General features: G+C 44.2%; 1 protein-coding gene across 4 annotated transcripts in view; it reads left to right on the top strand.

The window, feature by feature from the left end:
- Positions 1 to 26,144, top strand: part of NBEA (neurobeachin) — a 1,081,445-nt gene that overhangs the window by 246,161 nt on the left and 809,140 nt on the right. For all 4 annotated transcript variants that reach the window (XM_075337333.1, XM_075337330.1, XM_075337331.1 and 1 more), the window contains exon 9: positions 25,568 to 25,765. In XM_075337333.1, coding sequence (XP_075193448.1) covers positions 25,568 to 25,765 — 198 coding nt within the window. The remainder of the gene's footprint in view (positions 1 to 25,567; positions 25,766 to 26,144) is intronic.

Here is a 26,144-nt window from a genome sequence, read left to right as displayed (position 1 = left end):
CCTAGATGCCCTGATCCTCTGGCTGCTACACTCGTCCTAGAAGCTCCAATCCACTTGTCGCTGTTTTGGTAATATATGCCCTGATCTACTGGTTTGTACTCTGGCCCTAAATCCCCTGATCCACTGGTCACAGCTCTGGCCTTAAATGCCCCAATCCATTGATCGCCGCTCTGGCCCTAGATTCCCGTGATCAACTGGTCACTACTCTGGTCCTACATACTCCAATCCACTGAGTTGGCTCTATATTGCCTGATCCAATTGTTTCTACTCTGGCCATAAATGCCCCTAGCCATTGGTTGCTCCTCTGGTTATAGTTCCCCCGATTCACTTCTTAGCTACCTTGGCCCTATATGCCCTGATCCATTGGTCACCGCTCTTACCCTAAATGCCTCAATCTATTAGTCACCGCTCTGGCCCTAGATTACCTGTTTGACTGATCACCGCTCTGGCCCTAAATGCCCCAATCCATTGGTCACTGCTCTGGTTCTAGATTCCTTGATCCATTGGTCGCTGCTCTGACCCTAAATGCCCTGATCCAATAGTTACTGCTCTGGCCCTAAATGCCCCTATCCATTGGCCACCGCTCCTGCCCTAGATGCACCGATTCACTGGTCGCTACTCTGGCCCTAAATGCCCCATCCATTAGTTGCTGCTATAGCCCTAAATGCCCTGATCCTTTGGTCACCCCTTTGGTCCTAGATTCCCTGATCTACTGGTCGCTGCAATGGTCCTAAATGATTGATCCATTGGTCGCATCTCTGGCCCTAAATGCCACGGTCCATTGGATGCTGTTCTGGTTATAGTTCCCCCAATCCATTGGTTGCTACCTTGGCTCCATTTGCCCTGATCCATTGGACGCTACCTTGACCCTCTTTGCCCCAATTCATTAGTCGCCACTGTGGCCCTACGTTACCTGATCTATTGGTCACCGCTCTGTCCCTACATGACTCGATCTATTGGTCACCGCTCTGGCCTACGTTACCTGATCTATTGGTCACTGCTCTGGCCCTAGATGCCTCGATCTATTGGTCACCGCTCTGGCCCTATGTTACCTAATCTATTGGTCACTGCTCTGGCCCTAGATGCCTCGATCTATTGGTCAACGCTCTGGCCGTAAATGCCCCGATCTATTTGTCGATGCTTTGGCACTAGATTCCCTGATCCACTGGTCGCCACTCTTTCCCTATGTATTGGAGAAGGGGGCTGGTTTAGCTAACTTACTAATCGCCTACTAAAGAGCATTTATCCATCATTTTAATTGATGAAAACCCCCTTTTAAGCAGAGAAGCTGAGAAAGACTTAAGATGGTCAGTCGCCATTAAACACTGCAAGCTGAATGCTCATTTGACTGACAGCTAACCTCCCCTATTCCCCCAAACACATGAGCGATCAACTTGGCTGAGCATTCATGTGTTTTCTCTGGGTAGAGTGCAGTAAAGTACAAATGTGACCTGCTCGCCTAATCAATGCTTATCATATGTAATGTGTGTAAAAAGCAGTTCCTAGAATATAACCGCACCACGCGTTTCCATGGGCTGTATCTGGTATTGCAGCCGATGAATTCAAAGGAATAGAACACAAGAGCAATGCTAGAAATCGCTTCCCTTTTCAGACCGCACCGCTTGACGGGCCGTATATATATCTCTACAGCTCAGCTTCGTGCTTGTGACTCAGAATGAATTATATCCTCCATCCTCTTTCAATAACAGAGAGAAATCGCTATGGGCGTTCCGGTTACCAATGATTGTTTTGTGCGAGAGAGGACGATAAGTCTGATAGTCTTCTCCGCATCTGATATGTTGTAAGACAAATGCGGTTTGTTCTGGCCCCTGATAAGTGGCGGGTGCAGTGGAACCTTGGATTAGGAGCATAATTGGTTCCGGGAGTGAGCTCTTACACCAAGTTACTCTTATATCAAGGCGAATTTTCCCATAGGAAATAATTGAAACACAGATAATTCGTTCCACAACACAAAAATATTTGCAGTATTTATACACATTACAGTAATACAAAATAATGTGCTGTATTCATATAAAATTATTACAGTACACGAATACAAAATACTGTACAGTAGAGTAAAAAACATAAAAACAAATTAAACTGCACTTTAGCTTACAGTAAGTTTGTTGGTGTGCGACAGGTACAGTATAAGTAATGTGCTGTACTGGTTAACAGGAAGAAAGTACAATACTATATCCACAAATGCAAATTGATAGACATGCTGTATAGTATATACTGTACAATGGTATACTGTATACAGTACATATGTACAGAAAGTCACCTCCAGTGCGAGTCAGAGCGCGGTGAAAGGACGGAATCGGAAGTGTGCACAGTGAGTATTTGCTCTTCTTGCAAAGCATTGCTCTTAAACCAAGTTACAAAGTTGTAAAAAGCTTTGCTTGTGTACTGCCCCACGCTCGGCTGCAGCCGAGCCGCTCGGATCCGGGCTCGTTGGTGGGTGGCTCGAGCGCCTCCGGACCCGGGGTCACTTCGCTCTGAAAGGGGATGCTGGCGCTTTTGGTGAGGGTTAGGTAGGTGCACGGCCAGAGCCGCTCTTGAGTTCATGACGCCACCCACTGGATGAGGTGAAGGTAAACACCACCGCTGCAGTTACGGGGCACCCGGGGGAGATGTTTATGCAGCAAGTTGTTAACCCCTCCGTGGGCAGGGATAGTGGCCCAGGGACCCGTTGGAGGTAGCTGGGCGGTGCAGGGCAGTGTGCGGCCGGATGGCACTGTTGTACTCCCTGTTATTGACACACACAAGTCTCTGGTAAACCAAGTTGATGGTGGTCGGTGCCCGCAGCCGACTGCGTCTGGTCCCACACTGAGTTCGGTGCTCTTGGCCTTTCTCCTGCACAGTGTTGTGTAACTGTGGACTGTCTGCGCTTCAGCAACGGGAGTCCGCTCCCCGGCTTTGTGTATGTCGGGAGAGCCCTTTTGCTCGCAGACGCTGGCCCGTGGGATCTCTCTGCCTGTGCGGTGGCTTTCTATCCCCCTCGGTGGGCTGTTGTTTTCAGTCGGGACTTGGGTGGGAAAGGACCTATAGTCCAGACCGCAATCAGTTAATTAACGCAGTCTAGTGGATTCTGGACCTCGTTTCAGGGTCTGAGTACCCTCCTGTGTGCTTCGGTTTCTGAGTCTGTTCCCCGGGTCGGTACCAGCGGGCCACTAACCTGTCCCGGTCCACCACGGTTCCACCAAGCCGTCTTCCCGGCTCCTGCAGGCTAAGGCCACCGTTTGCCTCCTAGTCAAAGGTGCCCGGGCTCCAACCCCGGCACCTGTCAGACTCCTTCACTCCTCACTCACTACTCAAACTGAACTCAACTCACTGTGTTTCCTGCCTCCGGCCCTCTGAACTCCTCGGTGGGCGTGGCCAACTGCCTAGCTCCGCCCCCTGGTGTATTCATCAAGCACTGAGGGAGGTGACTAGGTTTTAATGGTTGACCCATGACACCTTTTTGGGGGACAGGTGTAGTACGGGGGACTACCTGGCTAGTCCAGGGCATCACACTTTTCTTGCAAAACGCTCTCAAACCAAGTTACTCTTAATCCAAGGTTCTACTGTATTTCAATTTCCATTTAATATCGCGCTGCGATTTCCTGCTGTGGCCATATCCAGCATGGTACAGAAAAGCAGATTGTAGCTCTCCATTTTCCAAGTATAAAGATTTTGTTAGAATGTTTCACAATATACAGTGATACCTCAGTTTTCGTTGATAATCCGTCTGAATACAATCAATGAAAACCAAAGCCGATGAAAACCGAAGCAGTTATTTCCATAGGAATCAATGTAAATCCAATTAATTAGACACTCTACAATACATACAAAAAACTAATTTTATAGAGCGTGTCTAATACTAAAAACAATAAGAAATGAATATAAAATGAATATAAAACACTAATATAAAGAATAAAAAAATTATTTTCTCTTACATTTTGAAACGGACGCTTGGGGTGATAATCACGGAATGCCACACAGAGCAGGAGAATGCGTGGATCACACCCTTTGTTGTTTCAAAATAAGCAGCGTAGTTATGTGGGCATGCAGACAAAACAAAAACCAAAGCAAATTTTTAGTGCAAGAAATCAGCGAAAACCGAAACAAACGATAACTGATGTCAACGAAAAACGAGGTACCACTGTATTCATTACTGTTCGAAAAACATTGAGTAAATAAATGATAGAAATAAACATTTTTAGAATTCGTTTCTACCCATGTTGATGGTAACGTGGATCTGTTGCCAAATTTCACAATATAAACTGTATTAGAGTGGCAACCAGACCTCATAACACTGGTCCTCTTACCGTGAAAATCCATGCAACATTGTCTGTATAATAATCCTTTTTGAACGTTTTTCCTCTTTTTTGAGTTAGCCAGGTCTAGCTGGACTCTGAAAATGTTAAATTGAGGATTATGCGGCTATACAGTGAGTCCACCCATATCCTTGTCCCATATCCTTGTCCACCGCCATTAACTTGAGAACGGCGGCAGCTATAGGCATAGAAGTGGTGTCTAGGTGTAGTAAAGTAGTCATGCGCTACGCACTGAAACCACCTATAGCGCCACCTGCTGGAAAACAACGGAGTTAGCATTTTTATCTTGAAAACGGAACGAGATAGAGAAAAAAAAGTGATTTACAAAGTTGTAGGGCATCATCAATTCAATACGAATCGACACCTTGCATACAGAAATGCTATGATTAGAACGTGTAAAACTCACAAGGCTGTGGACGTGAAGCAATACCTCATGGAGACCTTCCTACAAGTCATTGGGTATGGTGGCTGCGTGGAGTGGCCTCCACGCTCACCTGACCTGACCCAATTGGACTTCTTTCTGTGAGGTCACATCAAACAGCAGGTGTATGCGACCCCTCCACCAACATTGCAGGACCTACGTCGACGTGTCACCTACCATACTGCACAACGTGCAGCAAGATACAGTATGCTGTCCAGAGTCCAGATGTGCATTGCAGCTGACTGTGGCCACTTTGAGCATCAAAGTTAAATGAGCGCCATATGCATGACCAGCATTCAATGTTTTGGAGGGGCTCATGGGTTTCATGTCATACAGTTAGGTCCAGAAATATTTGGACAGTGACACAAGTTTTGTTATTTTAGCTGTTTACAAAAACATGTTCAGAAATACAATTATATATATAATATGGGCTGAAAGTGCACACTCCCAGCTGCAATATGAGAGTTTTCACATCCAAATCGGAGAAAGGGTTTAGGAATCATAGCTCTGTAATGCATAGCCTCCTCTTTTTCAAGGGACCAAAAGTAATTGGACAAGGGACTCTAAGGGTTGCAATTAACTCTGAAGGCGTCTCCCTCGTTAACCTGTAATCAATGAAGTAGTTAAAAGGTCTGGGGTTGATTACAGGTGTGTGGTTTTGCATTTGGAAGCTGTTGCTGTGACCAGACAACATGCGGTCTAAGGAACTCTCAATTGAGGTGAAGCAGAACATCCTGAGGCTGAAAAAAAAGAAAAAATCCATCAGAGAGATAGCAGACATGCTTGGAGTAGCAAAATCAACAGTTGGATACATTCTGAGAAAAAAGGAATTGACTGGTGAGCTTGGGAACTCAAAAAGGCCTGGGCGTCCACGGATGACAACAGTGGTGGATGATTGCCGCATACTTTCTTTGGTGAAGAAGAACCCGTTCACAACATCAACTGAAGTCCAGAACACTCTCAGTGAAGTAGGTGTATCTGTCTCTAAGTCAACAGTAAAGAGAAGACTCCATGAAAGTAAATACAAAGGGTTCACATCTAGATGCAAACCATTCATCAATTCCAAAAATAGACAGGCCAGAGTTAAATTTGCTGAAAAACACCTCATAAAGCCAGCTCAGTTCTGGAAAAGTATTCTATGGACAGATGAGACAAAGATCAACCTGTACCAGAATGATGGGAAGAAAAAAGTTTGGAGAAGAAAGGGAACGGCACATGATCCAAGGCACACCACATCCTCTGTAAAACATGGTGGAGGCAACGTGATGGCATGGGCATGCATGGCTTTCAATGGCACTGGGTCACTTGTGTTTATTGATGACATAACAGCAGACAAGAGTAGCCGGATGAATTCTGAAGTGTACCGGGATATACTTTCAGCCCAGATTCAGCCAAATGCCGCAAAGTTGATCGGACGGCGCTTCATAGTACAGATGGACAATGACCCCAAGCATACAGCCAAAGCTACCCAGGAGTTCATGAGTGCAAAAAAGTGGAACATTCTGCAATGGCCAAGTCAATCACCAGATCTTAACCCAATTGAGCATGCATTTCACTTGCTCAAATCCAGACTTAAGACGGAAAGACCCACAAACAAGCAAGACCTGAAGGCTGCGGCTGTAAAGGCCTGGCAAAGCATTAAGAAGGAGGAAACCCAGCGTTTGGTGATGTCCATGGGTTCCAGACTGAAGAATTGTGCTCCACCCGACTTATGTTAAAGTTCAATAACGTCCCTGTCACCCATCTTTGCTAAAATCGAATATTTTACACAGTTTGTGGTGTAGGTATGTATGTTCCTCCGTGCTGCTATCCATGTAAAAATCTGCATAGCACACGGACAGCACAAACTTGTATATTTACCTGTTACCAACGCTGCAGTTGCTTCCAGGTCCGCAGTCAGTGCAGTGAATATTCATAAGCATAATGAGCAGACCCAGAAGCATCAGCAGTGCCGGAGACGGTCAAGTATAAAATGCATTTATTTCTCAGTTACATGTTACCTCCGGTATGTGTCACACTGATGTGAATACTCATGACGTTACAGTTCGGCTAAAAGTGCAATAGGGTTCGCTATGCTTTCCTTCCACAATACCAAAGACTTCTTTTTCCAATGGATCAGAGAAAGTAATATGGTACAGTACAGTTTATCCATAGAACAGACCTCTGGCTATATGTGGACTCATGAAGGGTTATTCCCGTCTCAAAGATCCTATCCCAATATATAATAGGCGTAAGAATATTAGCAAATAGCATGTCTCCTACCTCATGTGCATGGCATTACAGTTTAGGTATCCATGGTTATGACCACTTATACAGTGAATTAGTTAAAGGGGTATTCCAATCTCCAAAATCCTATCCCAATATGTAGTATAATAATAATAATAATAATAATAATAATAATAATAATAATAATAATATTAGCAAACGTCCAATTAGAGATGTAGTAAAGTTCTCCTGATTCACTATGTTGCTTACTTCATGTTCAGGGCATTGCAGGATCTTAGGTATCCATGGTTATGACAACTAGCAACTAACTGACTATATGTGTGGTCATAATCATGGATACCTAAGGTCCTACAATGCCCTGAACATGAGGTAATACTTAAAATAATATATATTCACTTACATAGTGCCATTTATTCCACAGCACTTTACATACAATGGCAACAACAGTGAATCAGGAAAACTATACTACATTTCTAATTGGAGGTATTTGCTAATATTATTATTACACCTATTACATATTAGGATAGGATCTTGGAGATGAGAATACCCCTTAAGGCTATGTGCACACTAGAAAAGTGATTTTTCTCAAGAAAATTTCTTGAAACTTCTGGGAGTTGAAGATTACCGCACCTGCGGTAAAAAACCGCACGAAAACCGCGGGGAAAAACGCATGCGTTTTTGCCGCGGATTTTCCGCAGGTTGGTCCCTGCGGTATTTTTATGCTGAACTGCAATAAATAATATAGATAATAGATAGATAATCAATAGGCAGATAATGGATAGAGGGAAAGATGGATAGATAGATGAGAAAGACCTATATAATGTCCCACCTCCCTGCATATTCTAAGCTGGCACCCTTTAGTGACTTTCATGTGGCACTAAAGGGTGCATAGCCTTGAATTTAGCCAAAAAAATAAATAATTAAAAAAAAAAAAAGGACGTGAGGTCCCCCCATCTTTTGTAGCCATCTAGGGTAAAGCAGATGGCTGCAGCCTGCAGACCACAGCTGGCAGCTTCACCTTGGCTGGTAATCCAAAACAGAGGGTACCCCACGCTGTTATTTTACATTAAATAAATAATTTAAAACAAAAAACGTGGGGTCCCCCAAATTGGATCACCAGCCAAGGTAAAGCAGACAGCTGGGGTCTGATATTCTCAGACTAGGGAGGTCCACTGTTATTGGACACTCCCCAGCCTAAAAATAGCAGGCTGCAGCCGCCCCAGAAGTGGCGCATCCATTAGACGTGCCAATCCTGGCGCTTCGCCCCAACTCATCCTGTTGCCCTGGTGCGGTGGCAAACGGGGTAATATATGGGGTTGATGCCAGATGTGTAACGTCACCTGGCATCAAGCCCTGGGGTTAGTGATGTCACGCGTCTATCAGATACCCGACATCACAAACCCAGTCAGTAAGAAATAAAAAATAGACAACAAAAAAAGTTTTATTTGAAAAAACACTCCCCACATTCCCTCTTTCACCAATTTATTGACAAGAACAATCAAATCCGGGTCCGGCGTAATCCAATAAGGGGGGGGGGAGGTCCCACGACGATCCATACCATAGTCACTGTCCCAGTAAGTGAAGAACAGAAGGTTCCCCATTGGCTGGGAGAGTAATGCAGTGACCTGAGGTAACATCAATAGGTCAGCCCAGGTCACTTGCAGGGGATGCCGAGCGCTGCTGTCAGGGGGATAGATGAGATCATTACCTGCTGTGATGATCTCCTGCAGTCCTGCCATCAGCGCTGTCACTGCCTTCTATGCTCGCCGCGTTCTCCGCAGTATCGCGAGAGCCCGTAACGTCACCGCCAGTGACAGTCTCGGGCCGCTGGCATAGACAGCAGTGACAGCGGTGACGTCAGGAGGCAGGGGATCGTCACAGCAGGCAATGATCTCATCTCACCTCCTGACAGCAGCGCCCGTCATCCCCGTTGCTGCACGCACTGCTGTGTGTCAGTGTCTGCCTGCGCTGCAGCATGACAAGCTGCTGATACTGCGGGCAGACACTGACACACTGCAGGGCAGGCAGCGGCGGGGCTGGAGCGGGACACAGACTGCACGGGCACTCGATGGAGGTCACACGGAAGTGCTTCGGTGCGGCGTCCAGGGAGTGTGACGTGTGTGTTTACTCTCTGCTCCGCTTCCTCTTCTGTCATAATGACATCACTTCCTGCAAAACCGCAGGCAGCGATGAGCATTATCGTATACCGGGGGTATACCGCACATCATTTGCTACCTGCGGTATACCCCCGGAATTTCGTGATTACATTACAGTGAATGGAGTGAAATTCCGGGGGTATTCCGCAGGTACCTGCGGAAAAGAAGTGACATGCATGCACATTTTCTCAAGAAAATCTTCACAAAGAATTTTCTTGAGAAAAAAACGCAGCGTGCGCACAGCTATTTTTTTTTTCCCATAGGTTTTGCTGGGAAATGTCTGCAGAAAGATTTCAAACATTTCTCAAGAAATTTCCGCAGCAAAACCGTGGGTAAATCCGCGGGTAAAAACGGCTAGTGCGCACAGGGCCTTAAGTTGATTTTGGTCATAACCATGAATACCCAAGCTGTAATGCCCTGCACTGGAGGTAAGAGACATCGCTACATCAGGAGAAACTATACTACATTACTAATTGGAGGTATTTAACAATCTTAGTAAATAATAATAATGTTTTATTTCTATAGCGCCAACATATTCCGCCGCGCTTTACAATTCAGAGGGGATATGTACAGACAATATGAGACAATACAAAATAACAAAATTAAGATACCAGGAGGAGTGAGGGCCCTGCTCGTAAGCTAAAGGTACCGCCACACATAACGAGATCGCTAGCGAAATCGCAGCTGAGTCACGGTTTCTGTCACACAGTAGTGATCCCGTTAGCGATCTCGTTATGTGTGACATCTACCAGAGATCAGGCCCCTGCTGTGAGGTCGCCGGTCGTTGCAGAATCGTCCATTTTCTTCAAAGACGGTATCCTGCTGGGCAGGACACATCGCTGTGTCTGACGCTGTGTGACAGGGTCACAGTGACTGCTGAGATCGTTATACAGGTGGCTACTGCGACCTGTATTGTTCCTGCATCGCTGGTAAGGTCTGACTGTGTGACATCTCACCTGCGACCTCCCAGCGACTTACCTGCGATCCCTATCAGGTCGCATCGTTTTCACGATCGCTGGTAAGTCATTGTGTGTGACTGGGCCTTTATAGTCTATGAGGAAATAGGGGAGACACAAAAGGTGAATGCCCCCATTGTTATCCTTATCAGTTGTAAGGCAGATCTTTATCACTCATCAATGAGCTTCCTAGCAGCCGCTGATAATCATTCTGTGAGCATGTACTTTGTATAAAATTGTGCTCCACCTCACTTTGTGTGTTTTCTTTTTTTTGCTCTATAAGTCCCCCTTCACATGTCCGTGCAAAAAACAAATGTTCTGCATGGTCTGTGGTGCAGATAAGCATGTCCGTCTTTGTATGTGTGTGTATGTGTGTTCCGTGTACTATCCATGTGAGCACACGGACAGCACAAACTTGTATACTTACCTGTCTCCGGAGCTGCTTTCTCCGGCGCTGCTATCACCCTTGCTTCTGGGTCCGCGTTCTGTGCAGTGAATATTCATGAACATAATGAGCGGGCCCGTAAGCAACAGCAGCACCGAAGACAGGAAAGTATAAAAATATATTACTCAGTGACATGTGTTTCCTCTAGTTACATGTCACACGGATCACATCAGTGTGTGGCCTGTGTTACATCCATGCTGCCGGCAGGAGATGGACATGTTGACGTGTGGAGCACATGAACACACGTGTGTACCACACGGATTGTGTCAAAAACATGGACATGTGCGCAATCCCATTGATTTTTAAAGGTCTGAATATTTTCCCCCAAAACTATATATCAATCTGCTCAGCTCCCCCTGCTGTATAACATGCTGTCCGTGGATTCGACTGCATTTTATGGTGACTGGATCCTTTAAATGCTTACTTTTATGTATAGGGCTGGTGAGGTAGCTTATTATTTTGAAGCTTTTTTTTTTTTTTTACTTTTATGCTGTAATCATTTAGCGCTTGATTGTGTCTCTTTTGCCTTTTGAATAAGCGGTCACCTTCCCGTCACCCTCCTTCTTGCTTCAACATCATTTCAGTCGTCGCAGACACATTCGTTTTCTGTACAAATAGAAAAAAAAAAAGAATATGACAAATAATAAGATGTTTTCTGTCTGAGAACCTAGTCATTGCTCTTAACAAGCAGATAATGCGGACAATGCTGTGTAAGTAACGCTTGTTATGTGCTGGTAAAGGTACTTAACTCCCAGCCTGGTGGTAGAACATTTCAGATCAAAGCACTCACCAGAACATTAGTGTGCTGTTTATTATGTGAACGACGTCACCGCTCAGCTACAGGTGCCATAGGGTTAGCGAAGCTTTCCTCCCCATACCAAAGCCTTTCCTCTGGATCAGAGAAAGTAATATGGCACAGTGCAGATTATCCATAGAATGGAGCTCTGGTGGGGTGTGGACTCATTAAAGAGATATTCCCGTGTACAAGATCCTATCCCAATATGTAGTAGGCGAAATAATCATATTAGCAAATACTTCTTATTAGAAATGTAGTATATTTCCTCCTGATGTAGCCATGTCTCCTACCTCATGTGCAGGGCATTAAGTATCAATGGTTGCGACCACTTATATAGTGAATTAGTTAAAGGGGTATTCTCCTCTCCAAGATCCCATCCCAATATATCGTAGGTATAATAATAATAATAATAATATAATATTAGCAAACGCCTGCAATTAGAAATGTAGTATAGTTCTCCTGATATAGCCATGTCTATTACCTTATGTGCAGGGCATTGCAGCTTGGATATCCATGGCTATTACCACAATCAACTTAAAGGGTTATTCCCATCTCCAATATCCAATATCCTATACCACTATGTAGTAGGTGTAATGCCTGCTTTACACGGGACGACCGATTGTGCGATTTCACAATCGATCGTACCCGCCCCCGTCGTTTTTGCGTCACGGGCAAATCGCTGCCCGTGGCGCACAAACTCGTTTAACCCCCGTCACAAGTACTTACCTTCTGGACGACCTCGCTTTGGGCGACGAACATCCACTTCCTGAAGTGGGAGGGATGTTCAGCGTCAAAGCGATGTCACACAGCCGCCGGCCAATAGAAGCGGAGGGGCGGAGATGAAAAACATAAACAACGTAAACGTAAACATCCCGCCCACCTCCTTCCTTCTTAATTAGAAAAAAGGGGCGTGCACACTTTTTTAAGGGAGGGTGAGGTGCTAATGAATGGGGAAATCCCACTAGTATAAATATAGAATTACACTGCACACTCAATTGCAAAAAAATGTATAAATTTTATTCAAGATTCAAAAAGCCATGCAAAGGAAGATGAACTAAATGGCAGAAAAATATTCTACTCTGACGTTTCGGCCTCTGGCCTTATTCACAGAGTCTGTTATGAAAAATGAAGTACAAAACAACAAAAAATTACAAAGTTTGTTCACACAAGTGATTTTTTACAATAGTATTATATAAGAGGGAACACAGATATCAAGTGTCAGAAGACAAAATAAAAAAAATAGAATACACGGGTCAATTATGTCTAGAGTTTAACAGATCAAAGAGTAATATTCGCCAATGGCGAGTCAAAGAACATTCATCAGCGATCTTAACTCTGTCAGGGAACAACTAACTATCTTTCACTTACACCTTTAGTCATACAGAGGTAGTGTTCCTAGATACCAAAATTTCTAAAATCCAACTGGGTCAATTAAGCTCTGATATTTATACTAAACCAACTGACTGTAACGGCCTTCTCTCTTTCAATAGTTGTCACCCGAAAGCCATTTGAAGTTCTCCTTATTCACTATGTCACTTACTTCATGTTGAGGGCATTGCAGTATCTTGGATATCCATGGTTACGACTACACATATAGTCACAGTTTAGGTATCCATGGTTACGACCACTTATACAGTGAGTTAGTTAAAGGGGTATTACAATCTCCAAGATTCCATCCCAATATGTAGTATAATAATAATAATAATAATAATATAATTAGCAAATACTTCCAATTAGAAATGTAGTATAGTTCTCCTGATTTACTATGTCACTTACTTCATGTTGAGGGCATTGTATCTTGTGTATCCATGGTTATGACCACTTGCAACTGTCCATATGCCTGGTCGTAACCATGGATACCTAAGGTCCTACAATGCCCTGAACATGAGGTAAGCGACATGGTGAATCAGGAGAACTATACTACATTTCTAATTGGAGGGATTTGCTAATATTATTACACCTACTACATATTGGAATAGGATCTTAGCAATAGGAATAACTCTTTTTTTAACTTGATTGTTGTAGTTTCCATGGTTACCTAAGCTGCAATGCCCTGCACATTTGTTAATAGACATGGCTATTTCAGGAGAGCTATACTACATTTCTAATTGGAGGTATTTGCTATTATTATTATTAATATTATTATTATTATTATTATTATTTATACACCTACTACATATTGGAATAGGATTTTTGAGATGGGAATAACCCTTTAAGTTGAATATGGTCATAACCATGGATGCCTAAGCTGCAATGCTCTGCACATGAGGTAAGGGACATAGCTAATCAAGAGAACTATACTACATTTCTAATTGGAGATATTTGCGAATATTATTATTATTACACCTACTACATATTGGGATAGGATCTTACAGATGGGAAAAACCCTTTTAAAGTTTTTCTTTTAGTAAGGTCTCCCACCAGCACCATGGAGTCTACTGGCTCAGTGGGGACCACTGTGGACAATAATGGATATTTCCCTTCATTTACAATGTGTTACAATAGCATCTGGAAGAAGAGATCCGTGGGGAACCCAATCCGCAGCGGATTGGATTTGTGGCTTTATAATATTTGGGAGTTGTTGGGGACCCCCTGACAATAAATGCCGGGGGCAGCGTGCCAATAATACATTCCAATAATTATGGCTGGAAATACCACTAGTAAGAATCACAATCCATTTTCTTTTTCGGAATCCATCTAATGAATTACTCGTTGCCATTCGACTAGTGCGTTCCAGGAAGCCACTTGAGAGACGGCAAAGCGATTTCTGTCCTTTTCTTCGCCATCGGGTGCTATTCCTATACTTCCAGAGCGATAATGTAGAGATGAAATGAGCAGCTTCCCCTCTTCCCGCATGTTGGCTCCTGACAAACACAATGCGAGTCAATGAACTCCGGTATTAAACACTTTCATTGTCTTGCTCGTCGTCTTCATGTAGCTGTCATCTGTCTGCAACATTTTAAAGAACCATGTCAAATGGAAATGACAGCTTGCTTTATGGAAGTCTCTTATCCGTTCATGCTCGGACAATTTGACAGCAAACCGTTTCACAGCAGCCGTGTCAGTCATTTCTGGCGATATTTTATGAAGGCAATTAAGTGTTACCTCTTGACACAAAGAAAAAGTTAAGAAAAGTGGTAAGAGAAGGTATTTACAGTTAAAATAGTAGTATGCCGCGGTTCCTAATAGTCTCATTCCAGGCTGACGGCTTAGTGGAAAGTCCCGGGTGCACCGAGCTAATGATCCATGTGATGCGCACTCCTCGAAGGCCTTTCCATTAAGGCCAATGGTATTTGTTAATACTGCTGGTTATGCATGTGTAAACAGTCTGCACAAAATGCCTCTGTTCATCTGACTATATAAACCGTGTCGGGCCGAGCACTGATGGAATTGCGGTTAGAAATGAGCGGCTTGTTAATATCTGTGATTGTTGTTTGCTCCATCTGGAATTAAATGGAACCCATAAGGACCCCTATGTCCTCCAACCTGGCAGCAATCCATGTGTATGCCAAAATTCCCTCCCTAACCAGCCCTATATAACGATATTTACTAAAATCAATGTTTAAGAAAAGCATTCATAAAGTGCGTTGTTCCTTGACTAATTAGAGCCCTGACTATTCGATGGGGTGTTGGTTCCTCAGACTAATCAGCCCTTCTTCCATGTTATCACACCCCTGTGGACATCACAGGGTAATGACCACGAGACAGAGTCATCCTAGATCCTGGAAATCTTGCGCATGCGCTCATTTTGGCAGCATCAGTGCACCTCCAAAACAGGGTGTATGTGTCCCACCTTCAGAGAGGCGCATTTCACAAAATCGGAAGTTCAGAAGCTGTTCTCCTGATCATACACAGTGCGCCTGTCTGAATCCGGGACTCGTACACTTCGCTTCTGAGGTACACGGACACTGCCGAAATGAGCCGCGCATGTGAAAGATTTCCAAGAGCTGTGATGACACCGGCTCATGGAAACCCTCGGGCATAATAACACAGAAAGATGGCCGACTAGTCTGGGGAACCAATGCCTCATGAAATAGTAACATGCCTAATTAGCACAGTGTGGGGATTTAGCTCTGGTAGGCGATGGCAGGAACGCAGTCAAGAGAGACACACCGGTTTAGGCTGCTTTCACACATCCGGATTTTTGCTCTGCGGCACAATACGGCGTTCTGCAGAAAAACCGCAACCGGCTTTTGTAACGCCGATTGCGGGTTTTTTTGCATAGACTTACATTAGTGCCGTATTGTGCCGCAGGGGCTTGCGTTCGGTCTGGTTTTTGCCGCATGCGGCAGATTTAGCCGATGCGGCGGCCGGATCGAACGTTCCCTGCAACGTTTTTTGCTCCGGCAAAAAACACCGCATCGCGCCGCATCCGGCCGCTGCGGTGCATTTTTCAATGCATCCCTATGGAAGCCGGATGCGGCGCGATGCGGAAAAAAACGCATCCGGTCGTCGCATGCGGTTTTTTCCACTGCGCATGCTCAGTAGCATGCCGCAACCGGAAAAAACCGGACCGGCCGCATGTAAAAACTTATGCAAAGGATGCGGTGTTTTCGCCGCATCCGTTGCATAGTTTTCACAGCCGGATTGAGCCGCAGGGCTCAAACCGGATGTGTGAAAGTAGCCTTATAGTCCAAAAAGGGGGTCAGTGTTTTATTCACACATAATAAAAAACATAAATATACAGTCTTATTTTAGAACAGAGAAACAAAGGAAGAAGTCCAGCTTGGCATTCAGCACAGCATAAGTCCCAGTGCATACAGCTTTGGTTTCCCCACAAGGTCTCTTTCAGTTTTCCAGCCCAACCACCCACACACTGAGAAGTTCTGGCTGCCTTTTTTTTAATGCTGCGCTGACTATACATCTCTTCTCATCAGCCCTTGCCTCAAGACCTGAACTAGCAGAGAAGGCCTAGGCCCGAGATTAACCTTTTGGGTAGGATTCCACTTGCGAGAGACTCACGTGTATCTCGCATCACATCACCTGGCATGGCCTGTCTCTCTCCCGACAGGAGCGGGTCAGCTGCATCTATTTCTATGTAGCTGAAACGCTCACGTCAGGAGAGAGGCAGGCCGTGCCGGGTGATGCGATGTAAGATATGCACGAGTCTCTTGCAAGTGGAACCGTACCCTTTTTCTGCTGCTCACCAGTGCACAGAGCACATGCTAGGAGGGATATAGCTCCCATCAACCACCATGCCCTTTACTGCGTCACAATCGGAACAGCGCACTTTATAAATGTTTATTTTAAACATTGATTTTAGTAAATGGCATTATACAGGGCTATTTAGGAAGGGAATTTTGGCATACACATGTGTACAAGCGTCTGAACTTCCGATCATGTAAAATGTGCCTCTCTGAAGCCGGGAGGCGGACACCCTGCTTTTGATGCGCTCGGACGCTCCCGAAATGAGCCGCGCATTCACAAGATTAACAGGAGCTGGAATGACACTGGATCATGGAAATCATGTTGTCACATCCACAGAGGGTAATAACGGGGAAAAAGGGCTGACTAGTCAGGGGAACTAACGTCCCATCCATGGGTGAAGGCCCTAATTAGCCGAGAAACGGCGCACTTTATAAATGCTTTTTTTTAAATATTGATTTTAGTAAATAGCATTATGCAGGGCAGGTAAGGAAGTTTGGCATAGAGATGTGAATGCTGCTGGGTTGGAGGGCAAAAGGCACCTGACAGAGAGTCCCTTTAAACACACAGCAAATCTTTTTCCTGTACCGGGTGTACTTGCCTTGTATCCAGCGCCTGAAGGCCCTTAGGCTTCTTTAGGCTATGTGCGCACGTTGCGTAGGAGTACCTGCAGTTTATTCTGCACGTTTTCCTTCCCTTGGTTTTTTGACTAAATGGCTTTTGACCATTTTTTAGCGCTAAAAACGCATGCGTATTTACAGCGTTTTTAGTGTGTTTTCAGCGCTTTTTACCTGCGTTTTCACCTGCGTTTCTGCAGATGCGTTTTGTAGATCAAGACACTGAGAAATAAAGTTGGAATAGTCAAAAAGAATGAAAAAAGAGAAAAAAAGGATAAAATTAACTTTTAATAAAAAATAAATGGAAATTATCAATTTTAATGAAATAATAGCAGTTATGCATATTTTAACAGAAAAATAGGTAAAGTTTATTATTTTTTAGCATCTAAATTTTCGGTTATTGTGTGTGTGTAAAGGAACATTATAACCCTTTAATTTTATGCCAGAAAAGCATGCGTTTTTGAAGCCAAAAACGCAGTGGAAAAGCAGGTAAAAAGCATGAAAAACTCAGGAAAGTTGATTTTGGTTGCGTTTTGCCATTTCTCATTGACTCCAATGTTAAGGAAACGCTGCAGAAATGGTAAAAACAACTGACATGCTGCTTCTTTTTCTGCTTGGTTTTTGACCACATATATGCAAATTAAACGCTGCAGAAAAAAAAAGCAAAGTGCAGCCAGGATTTCTTCTTTTCCCATAGACTTTGCTGGAAAACAAAAACGCATGCGTTTTAGCGCAAAAACGCTGCAGCTAAAAATGCTGCGGAAACGCGGGTAAAAACGCAACGTGCGCACATAGCCTAAGATGCCGACTTCTAAGTATAACTCACCTTTTAACATTATAATTCCACTCTACAGCACCAAATTGGTATAGATCGTGTTGACAGATGCATTGTGCCGCAACATTTTTGCCATATCCGGCAGTCAAAAAATTCTAATGGGGTTTTTTCCAGATTTTCCATCATTTTAGCAGAAAATTAGCAGCATTCTTGTAGTGCACAAAACCCCAAAGGCAGTGTGAATATTTAGTCAAAAAGCAAAGCACAAGTTTGGATGGTTGCACCAGTCTAATGCCTGGTACCCTGCATATGGTCAGAAATGGTGAACACGTGCAATAAGGGTTATCTAAATACATTTCAATTGGTGCAAATTGTGTAAAAAAAAAAAGGGAGTACAAGTCGCTTTATGTTTATGTATTTAGGCGCTTTATAAGAGAAGAGTCTTCCTTAATTATAAAGTGATTACATATCACTAGAATATCCCGGCACTTTGTGATCCCTTGGGGGCCGCACCTCTGGACCCGCATTAATCACGAGAATGAAGGTGCCGCAGCGCTAATTTATGCCCAGGGAGCTGTCGCATTCATTATACCGGCATGATAAATCTGCTGCAATTTTCACCGATTCGTAAATTCATGTGCTTTCCAAAATTATAGATGAGGGACTTCCATTTTATAATTACTTTGAGTTGTTCTTCGTCGAGTAAATATTGCTGGATAAGCAAAGTATAAAATGAGAAAACTCACTGTGCTACACACCGGATAAAGGTGCAGCCCACTTACCCCCGCTTTATATAGGGAATGATTCTCGTTATTGAGATGCCGGAGAGTCGATTCCGATAATATCATCATGAGGTTCTCTGGTTGTGCAGGAGACAATGAATCCAATGGAATCGGGGATCCAATAAGCAGCAGCCCTCTAACAAATGAAAAAGAGACAATGAGAGAGGGGAGCCAGCACGATCTGAAAATGGCATGCATCATATAAAAAGTGCAAATTCACAGATTTATTCCAACTGTACTGTAATATAAATGAGATTTTTAGCAAATAATTGATCAATTCTTTGAGCCACCCCTGCCAACGTCACGGCAAATCTCAATAGGGGGGTCCTACTCTATATTCTGTATTTCATGTGCCATGCGGCCTCCTAGATAAAGTTAAAAGCAGAACCATAACGGAGCACACATACCTGTAACCTGTATATATAACCGCTTCTATGTTGCAAAAGAGGCAATTGTGGATAGAGGCCAGCCCAGGTCCCAGCATGTGGAGCAAGCTCTACACATACCAGGACTATATCAGAACTGACCCTCCCAGTGCCAGAGAGCAACCATTGATAAAGGCGGGCCAGATCTAAGTATGGTGCTTAATTAGCAATGCCTGTGGAAAGGGTGAGGCAACTGAATGTGTACAGCTACCAACAGGAGGAATATATTGCAAACCAAGATCAGGGGTGCATAGCATGGTGGTGACCAGCCACCAGACATTTGTAGCATAACTACAACCAAACAGAGAGAGAGGGGAGCCAGCACGATCTGAAAATGGCATGCATCATATAAAAAGTGCAAATTCACAGATTTATTCCAACTGTACTGTAATATAAATGAGATTTTTAGCAAATAATTGATCAATTCTTTGAGCCACCCCTGCCAACGTCACGGCAAATCTCAATAGGGGGGTCCTACTCTATATTCTGTATTTCATGTGCCATGCGGCCTCCTAGATAAAGTTAAAAGCAGAACCATAACGGAGCACACATACCTGTAACCTGTATATATAACCGCTTCTATGTTGCAAAAGAGGCAATTGTGGATAGAGGCCAGCCCAGGTCCCAGCATGTGGAGCAAGCTCTACACATACCAGGACTATATCAGAACTGACCCTCCCAGTGCCAGAGAGCAACCATTGATAAAGGCGGGCCAGATCTAAGTATGGTGCTTAATTAGCAATGCCTGTGGAAAGGGTGAGGCAACTGAATGTGTACAGCTACCAACAGGAGGAATATATTGCAAACCAAGATCAGGGGTGCATAGCATGGTGGTGACCAGCCACCAGACATTTGTAGCATAACTACAACCAAACAGAGAGAGAGGGGAGCCAGCACGATCTGAAAATGGCATGCATCATATAAAAAGTGCAAATTCACAGATTTATTCCAACTGTACTGTAATATAAATGAGATTTTTAGCAAATAATTGATCAATTCTTTGAGCCACCCCTGCCAACGTCACGGCAAATCTCAATAGGGGGGTCCTACTCTATATTCTGTATTTCATGTGCCATGCGGCCTCCTAGATAAAGTTAAAAGCAGAACCATAACGGAGCACACATACCTGTAACCTGTATATATAACCGCTTCTATGTTGCAAAAGAGGCAATTGTGGATAGAGGCCAGCCCAGGTCCCAGCATGTGGAGCAAGCTCTACACATACCAGGACTATATCAGAACTGACCCTCCCAGTGCCAGAGAGCAACCATTGATAAAGGCGGGCCAGATCTAAGTATGGTGCTTAATTAGCAATGCCTGTGGAAAGGGTGAGGCAACTGAATGTGTACAGCTACCAACAGGAGGAATATATTGCAAACCAAGATCAGGGGTGCATAGCATGGTGGTGACCAGCCACCAGACATTTGTAGCATAACTACAACCAAACAGAGAGAGAGGGGAGCCAGCACGATCTGAAAATGGCATGCATCATATAAAAAGTGCAAATTCACAGATTTATTCCAACTGTACTGTAATATAAATGAGATTTTTAGCAAATAATTGATCAATTCTTTGAGCCACCCCTGCCAACGTCACGGCAAATCTCAATAGGGGGGTCCTACTCTATATTCTGTATTTCATGTGCCATGCGGCCTCCTAGATAAAGTTAAAAGCAGAACCATAACGGAGCACACATACCTGTAACCTGTATATATAACCGCTTCTATGTTGCAAAAGAGGCATTTGTGGATAGAGGCCAGCCCAGGTCCCAGCATGTGGAGCAAGCTCTACACATACCAGGACTATATCAGAACTGACCCTCCCAGTGCCAGAGAGCAACCATTGATAAAGGCGGGCCAGATCTAAGTATGGTGCTTAATTAGCAATGCCTGTGGAAAGGGTGAGGCAACTGAATGTGTACAGCTACCAACAGGAGGAATATATTGCAAACCAAGATCAGGGGTGCATAGCATGGTGGTGACCAGCCACCAGACATTTGTAGCATAACTACAACCAAACAGAGAGAGAGGGGAGCCAGCACGATCTGAAAATGGCATGCATCATATAAAAAGTGCAAATTCACAGATTTATTCCAACTGTACTGTAATATAAATGAGATTTTTAGCAAATAATTGATCAATTCTTTGAGCCACCCCTGCCAACGTCACGGCAAATCTCAATAGGGGGGTCCTACTCTATATTCTGTATTTCATGTGCCATGCGGCCTCCTAGATAAAGTTAAAAGCAGAACCATAACGGAGCACACATACCTGTAACCTGTATATATAACCGCTTCTATGTTGCAAAAGAGGCAATTGTGGATAGAGGCCAGCCCAGGTCCCAGCATGTGGAGCAAGCTCTACACATACCAGGACTATATCAGAACTGACCCTCCCAGTGCCAGAGAGCAACCATTGATAAAGGCGGGCCAGATCTAAGTATGGTGCTTAATTAGCAATGCCTGTGGAAAGGGTGAGGCAACTGAATGTGTACAGCTACCAACAGGAGGAATATATTGCAAACCAAGATCAGGGGTGCATAGCATGGTGGTGACCAGCCACCAGACATTTGTAGCATAACTACAACCAAACAGAGAGAGAGGGGAGCCAGCACGATCTGAAAATGGCATGCATCATATAAAAAGTGCAAATTCACAGATTTATTCCAACTGTACTGTAATATAAATGAGATTTTTAGCAAATAATTGATCAATTCTTTGAGCCACCCCTGCCAACGTCACGGCAAATCTCAATAGGGGGGTCCTACTCTATATTCTGTATTTCATGTGCCATGCGGCCTCCTAGATAAAGTTAAAAGCAGAACCATAACGGAGCACACATACCTGTAACCTGTATATATAACCGCTTCTATGTTGCAAAAGAGGCAATTGTGGATAGAGGCCAGCCCAGGTCCCAGCATGTGGAGCAAGCTCTACACATACCAGGACTATATCAGAACTGACCCTCCCAGTGCCAGAGAGCAACCATTGATAAAGGCGGGCCAGATCTAAGTATGGTGCTTAATTAGCAATGCCTGTGGAAAGGGTGAGGCAACTGAATGTGTACAGCTACCAACAGGAGGAATATATTGCAAACCAAGATCAGGGGTGCATAGCATGGTGGTGACCAGCCACCAGACATTTGTAGCATAACTACAACCAAACAGAGAGAGAGGGGAGCCAGCACGATCTGAAAATGGCATGCATCATATAAAAAGTGCAAATTCACAGATTTATTCCAACTGTACTGTAATATAAATGAGATTTTTAGCAAATAATTGATCAATTCTTTGAGCCACCCCTGCCAACGTCACGGCAAATCTCAATAGGGGGGTCCTACTCTATATTCTGTATTTCATGTGCCATGCGGCCTCCTAGATAAAGTTAAAAGCAGAACCATAACGGAGCACACATACCTGTAACCTGTATATATAACCGCTTCTATGTTGCAAAAGAGGCAATTGTGGATAGAGGCCAGCCCAGGTCCCAGCATGTGGAGCAAGCTCTACACATACCAGGACTATATCAGAACTGACCCTCCCAGTGCCAGAGAGCAACCATTGATAAAGGCGGGCCAGATCTAAGTATGGTGCTTAATTAGCAATGCCTGTGGAAAGGGTGAGGCAACTGAATGTGTACAGCTACCAACAGGAGGAATATATTGCAAACCAAGATCAGGGGTGCATAGCATGGTGGTGACCAGCCACCAGACATTTGTAGCATAACTACAACCAAACAGAGAGAGAGGGGAGCCAGCACGATCTGAAAATGGCATGCATTCTCTGAAAAAGAGACAATGCAGACCCCTAAATTGTGTACAGAAGTAGCAACAGATTTGTTGGATTTGCTAAGGCTGCTTTCACACATCCAGTTTTCTTTGCAGAAAAAACGCAACCGTTTTATTTTGCCGCCGGTTGCGTTTTTTCCGCATAGACTTTCATTAGTGCCGGATTGTGCCGCATGGCCTTGCGTTCAGTCCGGTTTTTGCCGGATGCGGCATATTTAGCCCATGCGGCGGCCGGATGGAACGTTGCCTGGCACTTTTTTTGTCCGGCAAAAAAAACGATGTGGCGCTTTTTCCAATGCATGCCTATGGATGCCGGATGCGGCGCGACGCGGCAAAAAACGCATCCGGCCGCTGCATGCGTTTTTTTGCACTGCGCATGCTCAGTAGCGTGCCGCAACCGGCAAAAACCGGACGGGCCGCATGTAAAAACTTATGCAAAGGATGCGTTTTTATCGCCGCATCTGTTGCATAGGTTTTAGAGCTGGATTTAGCCGCACTGCAAAAACCGGATGTGTGAAAGCAGCCTAAGACATAAGTAACATAGCTTTTTTGATAAATTTAGTACTGCAAATACAGACACCTTGTTACAGCGCTGATCGGTAAACCCAAATTGCTTGTCATGCACAAATGTCTGATAAATTAGGTTGGGCCCAAAGGTTGGACTCCAATCGGAAGAACAGTGATTTCTTGAGACCACATGCTCATCTGTTTTTGTTTTTTTCCAAAACTCCTACAGACTTCTATAAAGAATATAACAGAAGTTCACATGCCCAGTAATCATCCGCTACAATGGATACAGCAGCAATCCATTGGCAAAAATAGTTGTGCAAACAAAACTTCTTGTCCATTGTAAAAAAAAAAAAATTATTTCTGCCGAATCCATGTTTTTAACAAGTGTATGGAAAACTGATCCATTACCAGATCAATACTTATCTTCCGTTTTGAATCTGATCCAGTAAGCAAAAAAACGGATGGCTAAATACTAATCGGTTAATGGATCCATTTTCCATAGATTCCAATGATAGAAAAAATGGATTCTGTAAAAATATTTTTTTCAAAATGGACAAAAAAAGTTGGGTTTGTGCAAAGATGTGATGATTTGGCCAATTGTTCTACCGGAAGCTATCTCTTCTAACTCCATCGTGCACAGGAGCGCCTGCTCTATGAGAAGAGTACCTGGCAGACGCCACTGTTTATCTCACCGTGATCTAGAGGATAAACCGTGCCAAACTGGACACGTCGGACCCTTTTCTTCCCTGACATTATCTTTCATTGGATATTGATGATCTGATTAATGTTTGATCCACAGATCAGCTGTTTGCAGTGGCTAGAAGTAAACAGTACACTGAGCCAGAACACCACAGCTTTGTACACTGTATAGTAGTCCTCATGGGTACTCTGGCTCTGCTCCTATTCACTGCAATAGGGGCCGAGATTCAATACCTTACAATAGTAACTACATGGTGCACCAAGCTGTGGTGTCTCAGCCCTGTACCTTGTTTGCTTCTTCACTTCACTTCAGGACCTGCAAACAGCTGACCTGTGGAGATGTGAAACTCCCAGCAGTCTGAAATTGGTCACCTAAGTCATGGACTACCCCTTTAAGCAATGTATTTGTATTGTTTTAGGAGTAGTGACTAGTGATGAGTGAGCACTACCATGCTCTGGTGTTCGGTACTTGTATTGAGTAGGTAAAAGCTTGGATGGGCGCGACTCGAGTACCCACACATAATAGAAGCATTTTTCCGGGAAATCTTCCAGCATCCAACTGCTCGTTACACGTACCGATTATCCGAGCATGGTAGTGCTGGCTCATCACTAGTTACGAGTACTGAGCACCTGAGCATGGTAGTGCCCGCTCATCTCTAGTTAAAAGTACCGAGCATGGTAGTGCTCGCTCATCACTAGTTATGAATACCGAGCACCCGAGCATGGTAGTGCCCGCTCATCTCTAGTTAAAAGTACCGAGCATGGTAGTGCTCGCTCATCACTAGTTACGAGTACTGAGCATCCGAGCATGGTAGTGCATGCTCATCACAAGTGTCGAGTACAGAACACCCGAGCATGGTAGTGCCCGCTCATCACTTGTTACCAGTACCAACCACCTGAGCATGGTAGTGCTCACTCATCACTAGTTACCAGTACCAACCACCTGAGCATGGTAGTGCCCGCTCCTCACTAGTTACCAGTACTGACCACCTGAGCATGGTAGTGCCCGCTCATCACTAGTTACCAGTACCGAGCACCCGAGCATGGTAGTGCTCGCTCATCACTAGTTATGAGTACCGAGCACCCGAGCATGGTAGTGCTCACTCATCTCTAGTTATGAGTACTGAGCACCCGAGCATGGTAGTGCTCACTCATCTCTAGTTATGAGTACAGAGCACCCGAGCATGGTAGTACTCGCTCATCACTAGTTATGAATACCGAGCATGGTAGTGCTCGCTTATCACTGGTTACAAGTACTGAGCACCCGAGCATGGTAGTGCTCGCTCATCACTACAGTAGTAGTGACCAAAGGTGACTATTCAAAATGAAACCAACATTCTATTTTTCCTAATTCGATGATGTAAGGTTTTGAGAATTGCTGTTTTCCCTCTTGGATTTTTTTTTTCCCATTAAAATAAATGTAGCATCTTTTTGTTTTGATGTAAAATTGATAATCATGTGCATAGTGTGACTTTCCGGTTTACTTTTCTAACTTTGGCTTCTCTTTATACAGAGTACGTTCAAGTTTAAATCGGAGAGTGACATACATTTGGCCGAGCACCACAAGCAAGTCCTGTATGACGGAAAACTCGCGAGCAGTATAGCATTCACTTACAATGCAAAGGCCACTGACGCCCAGCTTTGCCTTGAATCCTCACCAAAGGAAAACCCCTCCATATTTGTGCACTCCCCCCATGCACTGATGTTACAGGTAAAAAACGGCATTTAGTTATTACTTGTTGTATATTTTCAACACCCATTTGTGTGCTACATGGGACATGGGTTATAAGGGTAAATTTGCAAAACAGAATTTCGCCAGTTGTACTGAATTCGAAGTATTTAGCTTGTGTTATAGTTTTGTTCCCCATTTCCGGCATCTTCACCGCCATTGTTTTTTTCACCATTTGTAAGTTTCCCTTTACATTTTAGGCTAGTTTCACACTTGCATTGGGTTGAATCCGCTGGGTCCGTTGCTGCGTGGTTTTGACACATCTGTTATTTTTGTGTTGTCAACGGATGCAATGTGTCCGTTATTTCACAGGAATCCGTTAGCTGATTCCTGTGAAATAACGGACCCATTGCATCCGTTT

Source organism: Anomaloglossus baeobatrachus, chromosome 2 (assembly GCF_048569485.1).
Source record: "Anomaloglossus baeobatrachus isolate aAnoBae1 chromosome 2, aAnoBae1.hap1, whole genome shotgun sequence".
NCBI classification, from domain to species: domain Eukaryota; kingdom Metazoa; phylum Chordata; class Amphibia; order Anura; family Aromobatidae; genus Anomaloglossus; species Anomaloglossus baeobatrachus.
This window is presented reverse-complemented; position numbering and strand designations above follow the sequence as displayed.